The 12,191-nt window shown below is 38.9% G+C and overlaps 1 protein-coding gene across 1 annotated transcript in view; it reads right to left on the bottom strand.

Annotated features, from left to right (window-relative positions):
• Positions 1-12,191, bottom strand: part of MASP2 (MBL associated serine protease 2) — a 390,238-nt gene that overhangs the window by 187,735 nt on the left and 190,312 nt on the right. The window contains exon 6 of the mRNA XM_053691441.1: positions 2,355-2,502. Within this exon, the coding sequence (XP_053547416.1) occupies positions 2,355-2,502 (148 nt within the window). The remainder of the gene's footprint in view (positions 1-2,354; positions 2,503-12,191) is intronic.

Here is a 12,191-nt window from a genome sequence, read left to right on the forward strand (position 1 = left end):
TTCTCAACAGGAGTGAAATGTAAATTTTGATGAATTAAAGTGCCCCTGTTTTTAATCGAATTTTTAAAAAACGGGCACTTTAGCATCAAAATTGGCATTCACTTTAAAGTGAATGTCAAGTTAGCTATATAAGCAAAGGTGAAATGATAGTATTGAAAAATGAATGAGAGTTTCATTCATGAAATCGTTAGTAGATACTTATCTTCAGAGATATTTCCCTATAAACACTACACGGCTAATAGCTGAGGCTCCGGTCACCATTTTCAGAATTTGATTGACCGATGAATCATCTGCAATCAACTAATCGTTGTTCATTTTTTCAATATTATCGTTTCAATTTTGCTTATATAGCTAACTTGACATTCACTTTAACTGCAAAGGGCTTCAATGCACTTCTATATATACTTCAATGCACTTCTATATATAAAATTAAACAGCAAAAACAGACATATAGAGTATATATATATATAGAGACATATAGAGTATATATATATATATATATATACAGGGAGTGCAGAATTATTAGGCAAATGAGTATTTTGACCACATCATCCTCTTTATGCATGTTGTCTTACTTCAAGCTGTATAGGCTCGAAAGCCTACTACCAATTAAGCATATTAGGTGATGTGCATCTCTGTAATGAGAAGGGGTGTGGTCTTATGACATCAACACCCTATATCAGGTGTGCATAATTATTAGGCAACTTCCTTTCCTTTGGCAAAATGGGTCAAAAGAAGGACTTGACAGGCTCAGAAAAGTCAAAAATAGTGAGATATCTTGCAGAGGGATGCAGCACTCTTAAAATTGCAAAGCTTCTGAAGCGTGATCATCGAACAATCAAGCGTTTCATTCAAAATAGTCAACAGGGTCGCAAGAAGTGTGTGGAAAAACCAAGGCGCAAAATAACTGCCCATGAACTGAGAAAAGTCAAGCGTGCAGCTGCCAAGATGCCACTTGCCACCAGTTTGGCCATATTTCAGAGCTGCAACATCACTGGAGTGCCCAAAAGCACAAGGTGTGCAATACTCAGAGACATGGCCAAGGTAAGAAAGGCTGAAATACGACCACCACTGAACAAGACACACAAGCTGAAACGTCAAGACTGGGTCAAGAAATATCTCAAGACTGATTTTTCTAAGGTTTTATGGACTGATGAAATGAGAGTGAGTCTTGATGGGCCAGATGGATGGGCCCGTGGCTGGATTGGTAAAGGGCAGAGAGCTCCAGTCCGACTCAGACGCCAGCAAGGTGGAGGTGGAGTACTGGTTTGGGCTGGTATCATCAAAGATGAGCTTGTGGGGCCTTTTCGGGTTGAGGATGGAGTCAAGCTCAACTCCCAGTCCTACTGCCAGTTTCTGGAAGACACCTTCTTCAAGCAGTGGTACAGGAAGAAGTCTGCATCCTTCAAGAAAAACATGATTTTCATGCAGGACAATGCTCCATCACACGTGTCCAAGTACTCCACAGCGTGGCTGGCAAGAAAGGGTATAAAAGAAGAAAATCTAATGACATGGCCTCCTTGTTCACCTGATCTGAACCCCATTGAGAACCTGTGGTCCATCATCAAATGTGAGATTTACAAGGAGGGAAAACAGTACACCTCTCTGAACAGTGTCTGGGAGGCTGTGGTTGCTGCTGCACGCAATGTTGATGGTGAACAGATCAAAACACTGACAGAATCCATGGATGGCAGGCTTTTGAGTGTCCTTGCAAAGAAAGGTGGCTATATTGGTCACTGATTTGTTTTTGTTTTGTTTTTGAATGTCAGAAATGTATATTTGTGAATGTTGAGATGTTATATTGGTTTCACTGGTAAAAATAAATAATTGAAATGGGTATATATTTGTTTTTTGTTAAGTTGCCTAATAATTATGCACAGTAATAGTCACCTGCACACACAGATATCCCCCTAAAATAGCTATAACTAAAAACAAACTAAAAACTACTTCCAAAACTATTCAGCTTTGATATTAATTAGTTTTTTGGGTTCATTGAGAACATGGTTGTTGTTCAATAATAAAATTAATCCTCAAAAATACAACTTGCCTAATAATTCTGCACTCCCTGTATTTATTTATTTATATATATACTCTATAATGTCTGTATTTATATATATATATATATATATATATATATATATATATATATATATATATATATATATATATATATATTCTCTAATGTCTGTATATATAAATATACTCTCTAATGTCTGTATTTTTGTGCTGCACTGTTGGATGCATTTTCCTTATAAGGTTCTTCCTTTGTGCACTGTTAATATTATATGTAGCAGATTCCGTGGCACTATACAGGGGGTACAAAACTAAAGATAAGCTTCTTCTGATTTGCTGACCTTTTGTGGTGTACACCATTTTCCATCCTGTATTGTATCCTGAGCCATCAGTTGTGAAGACAAGATCCACGTTATGGCTGCGTGTGTCTATGTCTGCCGGTATGGTATTTCCACAGAGAGGGGCGAGGGTCTTCCCCCCAGCTATGATCTGCAATAGATAACACAGTGACGTTACCAGCCAATACCCATTGTCAGTGAAAAATGTGCTTGGTGTAGTTATCTGTAATGCAGAAATATAGTCAGAGAAGTCAGCTCCCCATATCAATGCTCGCATCACCGGCAAATACACAATCATCTTTATAGAAGGTGACTTCTGCAACATTTAGCTTTAGTGCTAGGCCTAGGGTTAGGAATATGATTTTGGATAGTGCTAGGGTAAGTAGAATCATTAGGGTTAGGAGTATGATTAGGGTTGGGTTTAAGGTTAATGCTAGTGCTAGGCCTAGGCTTATGAGTATGATTAGAGATAGACTTAAGGTTAATGCTAGTGCTAGGCCTAGGGTTAGGAGTATGATTAGGGATATACTTAAGGTTAATGTTAGTGCTAGGCCTAGGGTTAGGAGTATGATTAGGGATATACTCAAGGTTAATGCTAGTTCTAGGCCTAGGGTTAGGCGTATGATTAGGGATAGACTTAAGGTTAATGCTAGTGTTAAACCTAGGGTTAGGAGTATGATTAGGGATAGACTTAAGGTTAATGCTAGTGCTAGGCCTAGGGTTAGGAGTATGATTAGGGATATACTTAAGGTTAATGTTAGTGCTAGGCCTAGGGTTAGGAGTATGATTAGGGATATACTCAAGGTTAATGCTAGTTCTAGGCCTAGGGTTAGGCGTATGATTAGGGATAGACTTAAGGTTAATGCTAGTGTTAAACCTAGGGTTAGGAGTATGATTAGGGATAGACTTAAGGTTAATTCTAGGCCTAGGGTTAGAAGTATGATTAGGGGTATACTTAAGGTTAAGGCTAGTGCTACGGTTAGTAGAATCATTAGGGTAAGGAGTATGATTAGGGTTAAGGTTTAAGGTTAATACTAGAGTTAGGAGTATGATTAGGGTTGGGTTTAAGATTAGGGTTAGGAGTATGATTAGGGTTGGGTTTAAGGTGAATGCTAGGGTTAGGAGTATGATTAGGGTTGGGTTTAAGGTGAATGCTAGGGTTAGGAGTATAATTAGGGTTAAAGTAGGTTTGGGGTTAATTTAAAGGTTAATGCTAGGGTTAGGGTTGGGTTAAAGGTTAATACTAAGGTTAGAAGTATTTTTAGGGTAAGAGTTGGGTTTAAGGTTAATACTATGGTTAGGGTTATTATTATGATTAGGGTTGGGTTTAAGGTTAATGCTAGGGATAGGATTAGGCCTAGGGTTAGGAGAATGATTAGGGTTAGACTTAAGGTTAGTGTTAGGGTTAGTAGTAGGGTTAGGGTTAGATTTAAGGTTAATACTAGGGTTAGGAGTATGATTAGGGTTAGGTTTAAGATTAGGGTTAGGATTATTAGTAGGATTATGGTTAGTTTAAGGGTTAGGGTTGGGTTGAAGGTTAATATTAGGGTTAGGAGTATGATTAGGGTTAAGTTTAAGATTAGGAGTATGGTTATGGTTAGTTTAAAGGTTAATGCTAGGGATATACTTAAGGTTAATGCTAGTTCTAGGCCTAGGGTTAGGCGTATGATTAGGGATAGACTTAAGTTTAATGCTAGTGTTAAGCCTAGGGTTAGGAGTATGATTAGGGATAGACTTAAGGTTAATTCTAGGCATAGGGTTAGAAGTATGATTAGGGGTATACTTAAAGTTAAGGCTAGTGCTACGGTTAGTAGAATCATTAGGGTAAGGAGTATGATTAGGGTTAAGGTTTAAGGTTAATACTAGGGTTAGGAGTATGATTAGGGTTGGGTTTAAGATTAGAGTTAGGGTTAGGAGTATGATTAGGGTTAGGGCTATGATTAGGGTTAGGAGAATGATTAGGATTGGGTTTAAGGCTAAAGATAAGGGTAGGAGTGGAGTTAATTTAAAGGTTAATACTAGGGTTAGGATTGGGTTTAAGATTAATCCTAGGGTTAGGAGTATGATTAGGGCTACACTTAATGTTAAAAATAGGGTTAGGAGTATGATTAGGTTTAGTGTTTGGTTTAAGGTGAATGCTTGGGTTAGGAGTATAATTAGGGTTGGGTTTAAGGTGAATACTAGGGTTAGGAGTATGATTAGGGTTAGAGTTTAAGGTTAATGCTAGGGTTAGGAGTATGATTAGGGTTAACAGTAGTTTTGGGGTTAATTTAAAGGTTAATACTAGGGTTAGGGTTGGGTTAAAGGTTAATACTAAGGTTAGAAGTATTTTTAGGGTTAGGGTTGGGTTTAAGGTTAATACTAGGGTTAGGGTTATTATTATGATTAGGGTTGGGTTTAAGGTTAATGCTAGGGATAGGATTAGGCCTAGGGTTAGGAGAATGATTAGGGTTAGACTTAGGGTTAGTAGTAGGGTTGGGGTTAGACTTAAGGTTAATGCTAGGGTTAGGAGTATGATTAGGGTTAGTTTTAAGATTAGGGTTAGGATTATTAGTAGTATTATGGTTAGTTTAAGGGTTAGGGTTGGGTTGAAGGTTAATACTAGGGTTAGGAGTATGATTAGGGTTGTGTTTAAGATTAGGAGTATGGTTATGGTTAGTTTAAAGGTTAGGGTTAGGAAGATGATAAGGGTTAAGAGTATGATTAGGGTTGGGTTTAAGGTTAATGCTAGGGATAGGGTTAGGCCTAGGGTTAGGGTTAGGAGTGGGGTTAATTTAAGGGTTAGGGTTGTGTTTAAGGATAATACTAGGGTTAGGAGTATGATAAGAGTAAGACTTAAGGTTAATACTAGGGTTAGGAGTAGGATTAGGGTTGGGTTTAAGGTTAATGCTAGGGTTAGGAGTATGACTAGGGTTGGGTTTAAGGTGAATGCTAGGGTTAGGGTTGGGTTTAAGGTGAATGCTAGGGTTAGGAGTATGATTAGGGTTAAGGATTAAGGTGAATGCTAGGGTTAGGAGTATGGTTAGGGTCAGGGTTGGGTTTAAGTTTAATTCTAGGGCTAAGAGTATGGTTAGGGTTGGGTTTAAGGTTAATACTAGAGTTAGGAGTATGATGAGGGTTAGGGTTGGGTTTAAGGTTAATGCTAGGGTTAGGAGTATGATTAGGGTTGGGTTTCAGGTTAATACTAGGGTAAGGAGTATGATTAGGGTTGGGTTTGGGTTTAAGTTTAATACTAGGATTAGGAGTAGGGTTAGGGTTGTGTTTAAGATTAATACTAGGGTTAGGAGTAGGATTAGAGTAAGACTTAAGGTTAATACTAGGGTTAGGAGTAGGATTAGGTTTGGGTTTAAGGTTAATGCTAGGGTTAGGAGTATGACTAGGGTTGGGTTTAAGGTGAATGCTAGGGTTAGGGCTGGGTTTAAGGTGAATGCTAGGGTTAGGAGTATGATTATGGTTAAGGATTAAGGTGAATGCTAGGGTTAGGAGTATGATTAGGGTTGGGTTTAAGGTTAATATTAGGGTTAGTTGTATGGTTAGAGTCAGGGTTGGGTTTAAGTTTAATTCTAGGGTTAAGAGTATGGTTAGGGTTGAGTTTAAGGTTAATACTAGAGTTAGGAGTATGATGAGGGTTAGGGTTGGGCTTAAGGTTAATGCTAGGGTTAGGAGTATGATTAGGGTTAGGTTTAAGGTTAATACTAGGGTATGGAGTATGATTAGGGTTGGGTTAAGGTTAATACTAGGGTTAGGAGTATGATTAGGGTCAGGGTTGGGTTTAAGTTTAATACTATGGTTAGGAGTATGGTTAGGGTTAGGGTTGTGTTAAAGATTAATACTAGAGTTAGGAATATGATGAGGGTTAGGGTTGGATTTAAGGTTAATGCTAGGGTTAGGAGTATGATTAGGGTTGGGTTTAAGGTTAATACTAGGTTAAGGAGTATGATTAGGGTTGGGTTTAAGGTTAATACTAGGATAAGGAGTATGATTAGGGTCAGGGTTGGGTTTAAGTTTAATACTAAGGTTAGGAGTATGGTTAGGGTTATGGCCGGGTTTAAGGTTAATACTAGGGTTAGGAGTATGATGAGGGTTAGGGTTGGGTTTAAGATTAATGCTAGGGTTAGGAGTATGATTAGGGTTGGGTTTAAAGTTAATACTAGGGTAAGGAGTATGATTAGGGTTAGATATGTACGTATGTATACCTGTATATTATATTCATATAGCTACAAAATATATACATAGAAATAAAAATGTATGTGTAGAACATTGGAATGTAAATGATTCATAACTACCTTTTGCATAGATTACAAGTTTTGCGCTAAAGAGGGTGCAAAACGAACGCAACAAAAGTTGCGTTTTGTCACTTTCCATAGCGCTGCCATTACAATTTACAGAAAAGCTGCCTTGTGCGTGTGATATGGTGGCGATAAGCCCCATACCACACAAAATCCAAGGGCTGAGAATAAACCCCAAGTCTAAACACCCCTAATCTGCCGCCCCCGACATCGCCGACACAAAATAAAGTTATTAACCCCTAATCTGCCGCTCCCGACATCGCGGCCACTAATAAAAGTTATTAACCCCTATTCCGCCGTTCCCCAACATCGCCGCCACTATAATAAACTTATTAACCCCTATTCTCCCTCACCCCAACTTCGCTGACACTATAATAAAGCTATTAACCCCTTTTCTGACGCTCCCCGACATAACCGCCACTAAACATAGTTATTAACCCCTAAACCTCTGGCCTCCCACATCACCGCCACTAAATAAACCTATTAACCCCTAAACGGCCACCCCCCCTCATCACAAAAATCTAAATTAACCCCTTAATGACCACAGCACTTTTCCATTTTCTGTCCGTTTGGGACCAAGGCTATTTTTACATTTTTGCGGTGTATGTGTTTAGCTTTAATTTTCCTCGTACTCATTTACTGTACCCACACATATTATATACCGTTTTTCTCGCCATTAAATGGACTTTCTAAAGATACCATTATTTTCATCATATCTTATGAAATATGAGAAAAAAAACACACTTTTTCTAACTTTGACCCCCCAAATTACACATCTACAACCACCAAAAAACACCCATGCTAAATAGTTTCTAAATTTTGTCCTGAGTTTAGAAATACCCAATGTTTACATGTTCTTTGCTTTTTTTGCAAGTTATAGGGCCATAAATACAAGTAGCACTTTGCTATTTCCAAACCATTTTTTTTTTTCAAAATTAGCGCTAGTTACATTAGAACACTAATATCTTTCAGGATTTACTGAATATCCATTGACTTGTATATATTTTTTTTTAGTAGACATCCCAAAGTATTGATCTAGGACAATTTTGGTATATTTCATGCCACCATTTCACCGCCAAATGCGATCAAATACAAAAAATAGTTCACTTTTTCACAAATTTTTTCACAAACTTTCGGTTTCTCACTGAAATTATTTACAAACAGCTTGTGCAATTATGGCATAAATGGTTGTAAATTTTTCTCTGGGATCCCCTTTGTTCAGAAATAGCAGACTTATATGGCTTTGGCGTTGCTTTTTAGTAATTAGAAGGCTGCTAAATGCCACTGCGCACTACACGTGTATTATGCCCAGCAGTGAAAGGGTTAATTAGGGATAGGCTTACCAACATTTTCAGAGGTGAAACTGGGACAACCTGGCACGGTGCCAGTAATTTTCCAGTTAAAAATACATTTGGCAGTTAAAAATAAGTTAAACTAAACACAATTATATTAACATAATTAATGATAATGACCACAGCAGCACAATTATATTAACACAATTAATGATGATGACCCCAGCAGCACAATTATATTAACACAATTAATGATGATAACCCCAGCAGCACAATTATATTAACATAATTAATTACATTAATTATGGTAATTTAATTGTGCTACTGGGCATCATTAATTATGTTAATATAATTGTGCTGCTGGGGTCATCAATCATCATCATTAATTTAATGATTAGTGACCCCAGCAGCACAATTACAATATAATGGAGATATCATAATAAAATATAAATATAACAACACATAGCAGATAGATATGTGGTATGAAAGGAAAAGATCAAGTTAGGTATGTAGTAAACAATGCGTACTTATCCGCAAGAAGATCAGCAAGAAAAATGTTTTTTTTATTTGCTTCAGCGCCCTGCAATGTATTTCTAATGCTTCAGGTAACAGGAAGCCACAGTGTGCAGCCGCACAATGCTTTCTCCTTGAAGGCGCCAAAACAGTGTGAAGCAGAGGCGAAGCACAAGTTATTGGTCGGATTCTGCGACCCGTCTGTTACAAGAATGTGGTGACGTCACGGTCGCACATTTCGACGGGCAGCAGTCCGAGAGAGCTGTAAAAGGAAGCGCATGCGCAACAAAGCTAAGTTCACAGATTTGCCGGTGTTCTATCATTCCAGCTAATTAATCAGACTACGCTAGTCTGATGAATTCGCTGGAATGATTGATAGAACACCGGCGGCCGGGACAAAATGGAAAAATGGGTGGGACACTGGGACAGGAGCTCAAAACAGGGACAATCCCGGTAAAAACGGGACGTATGGTAAACCTAATTAGGGAGCATGTAGGGAGCTTTTTGGGGTAATTTTAGCTTTAGTGTAGTGTAGTAGACAACCCCAAGTACTGATCTAGGCCCATTTTGGTATATTTCATGCCACCATTTCACCACCAAATGCGATCAAATTAAAAAAAAGTTAAATTTTTCACAATTTTAGGTTTCTCACTGAAATCATTTACAAACAGCTTGTGCAATTATGGCACAAATGGTTGTAAATGCTTCTCTGGGATCCCCTTTGTTCAGAAATAGCAGACATATATGGCTTTGGGGTTGCTTTTTGGTACTTAGAAGGCCGCTAGATGCTGCTGCGTATCACACGTTTATTATGGCTAGCAGTGAAGGGGTTAATTAGGTAGCTTGTAGGGAGCTTGCAGGGTTAATTTTAGCTTTAGTGTAGAGCTCAGCCTCCCACCTGAAACATCAGACCCCCTGATCCCTCCCAAACAGCTCTCTTCCCTCCCCCACCCCACAATTACATATGCTGCTGTGTAGAACCCCCCCTTAGCCCCCAACCTGACTGATCCCCCACCAAACAGCTCTCTAACCCTCCCCCTCTGCCTTAATGGGCGCCATCTTGGGTACTGGCAGCTGTCTGCCAGTACCCACTTTAGAATAAAATTGTTGCTTTTTTAATTTTTTCCCCTTTTCTGTAGTGTAGCTCCCCCCCCCCCCCACCAAAGACCAAACCCCCACCCCCTCCTAGATACCTTCGATTGATTCTTTTTCAAAATTAAAATATCCCTTTCTCCTAATTTTATAACACAATCTTTTCTGTAGTGTAGCGGTTCCCAACCGCTCCCACCCCGTGCACGCGCCCGCCCGCTGCCCCCCGTGCATGCGCGCGCGCGTGCCTGTGCGTGCCCCCATCGGTCCCACCCCCGATCCCGCCCCCTCTACATTACCTGGCCCATCGATGACCGCCCACCTCCCAAATCGGCTCCCACCCACCAACGATACCGGCCATCGATGTCCGGTGCAGAAAGGGCCACAGAGTGGCTCTCTCTGCATCGGATGGCCAAGGGGTGTTATTGCAGGATGCCTCAATATCGAGGCATCACTGCAATAACCGGAAAGCGGCTGGAAGCGAGCAGGAAAGCTTCCAGCCGCTTTAAACCCCTAATGTTGTACAGGGTACATCGCTGGTCTTTTAAGACCAGGTTGTGTGCTACGTACCCTGTACGACATGCGTCGTTAAGGGGTTAAACTACCCCCTAACTTTAAATTAAAATTACAATACAATATCCCTATCTTAAAATAAATAAAAACTTACCTGTGAAATTAAAAAAAACCTAAGTTTTAACTAACAATTAAAAGGACACCGAACCCAAATTTTTTCTTTCATGATTCAGATAGAACATGACATTTTAAGCAACTTTCTAATTTACTCCTATTATCAATTTTTCTTTGTTCTCTTGCTATCTTTATTTTAAAAACAGGAATGTAAATTTTAGCAGCCAGCCCATTTTAGGTTCAGCGCCATGGATAGCGCTTGCTTATTGGAGGCTTACATTTACCCACCAATAAGCAAGCATAACCCAGGTTCTCAGCCAAAAATGGGCTGGCTCCTATGCATCACATTCCTGCTTTTTAAATAAAGATAGCAAGAGAATGAAGACAAATTGATAATAGGAGTAAATTAGAAAGTTGCTTAAAATTGCATGCTCTATCTGAATCATGAAATCATTTTTTTTTTGGTTTAGTGTCCCTTTAACCTAACATAACTATTATACTAAAAGTAAAATAACTACTAATTAACTAAACTAAATTAAACATTAAAAAAACTAACATTACTAAAAAATAAAAAATACTAAATTACAAAAAATAACAAAAACTAAATTATGAAAAATAACAAACAAAATTATCCAAAATAAAAACAATTACACCTAATCTAATAGCCCTATAAAAATAAATAAGCCCCCCAAAATAAAAATAAAAACCCTAGCCTACAATAAACTACCAATAGCCCTTAAAAGGGTCTTATGTAGGGCATTGCCCTAAAGAAATCAGCTCTTTTACCTGTAAAAAAAAAAAAAAAAAAAAAAAAGACCCTCCAACAGTAAAACCCACCACCCAACCAACCCCCCAAAATAAAAAACCTAACTCTAACAAAAACCTAAGCTATCTATTGCCATGAAAAGGGCATTTGTATGGGCATTGCCCTTAAAAGGGCATTTAGCTCTTTTGCATTGCCTTAAAAGGGCATTTAGCTCTTTTAAAAAAGCCCAAACACTAATCTAAAAAAAGTTTAAAAAAAAACACCAAACACTAACCTCCGACGATCCACTTACAATTTCTGAAGTCTGGACATCCAGGCAGTGAGAAGTCTTCATCCAGGCGGCGAGGTCTTCATCCATCCAGGTGGTGTCTTCTATCTTCATCCCGGTGGCGCGGAACGGGTCCATCCTTGAAGACATTCGGCGCAGAGCATCCTCTTCATACAGAGGATGCTCTGAATTTTCAATGCAAGGGAGCCTTTTCAAAATGGCATTCCTATTGGCTGATTTGATTTTTGAAATTCAAATCAGCCAATAGGATGAGAGCTACTGAAATCCTATTGGCTGTTCAAATCAGCCAATAGGATGAGAGCTACTGAAATCCTTTTGACTGTTCAAATCAGCCAATAGAATAGGCTGATTTGAATAGCCAATATAATTTCAGGATTGAAGAGGATGTCTTCAAGGATGGACCCGCTTTGCGCCGCCGGGATGAATATAGAAGACGCTGCCGGGATGAAGATAGAAGATGCCGCCTGGTTGAAGATAGAAGACGCCGCCTGGATGGATGAAGACCTTGCTGCCTGGATGAAGACTTCTCACCGCCTGGATGTCCAGACTTCAGAAACTCTAAGTGGATCGTTGAGGGTTAGTGTTGTTTTTTTACTTTTTTTGGGTGTTTTTTTTTAGATTAGGATTTGGGCTTATTTTTAAAGAGCTGAATGCCCTTTGAAGGGCAATGTAAAAGAGCTGAATGCCCTTTTAAGGGCAATGCCCATACAAATGCCCTTTTCAGGGCAATGGGTAGCTTAGGTTTTTGTTAGAGTTAGGTTTTTTATTTTGGGGGGTTGGTTTGGTGATGGGTTTTACTGTTGTGGGGTCTTTGTATTTTTTACAGGTAAAAGAGCTGATTTCTTTAGGGCAATGCCCTACAAAAGGCCCTTTTAAGGGCTATTGGTAGTTTATTGTAGGCTAGGGTTTTTTTTTTATTTTGGGGGGACTTTTTTATTTTTAAAGGGCTATTAGATTAGGTGTAATTGTTTTTAT

The sequence above is a fragment of the Bombina bombina genome, chromosome 8, assembly GCF_027579735.1.
Source record: "Bombina bombina isolate aBomBom1 chromosome 8, aBomBom1.pri, whole genome shotgun sequence".
Taxonomy (NCBI): domain Eukaryota; kingdom Metazoa; phylum Chordata; class Amphibia; order Anura; family Bombinatoridae; genus Bombina; species Bombina bombina.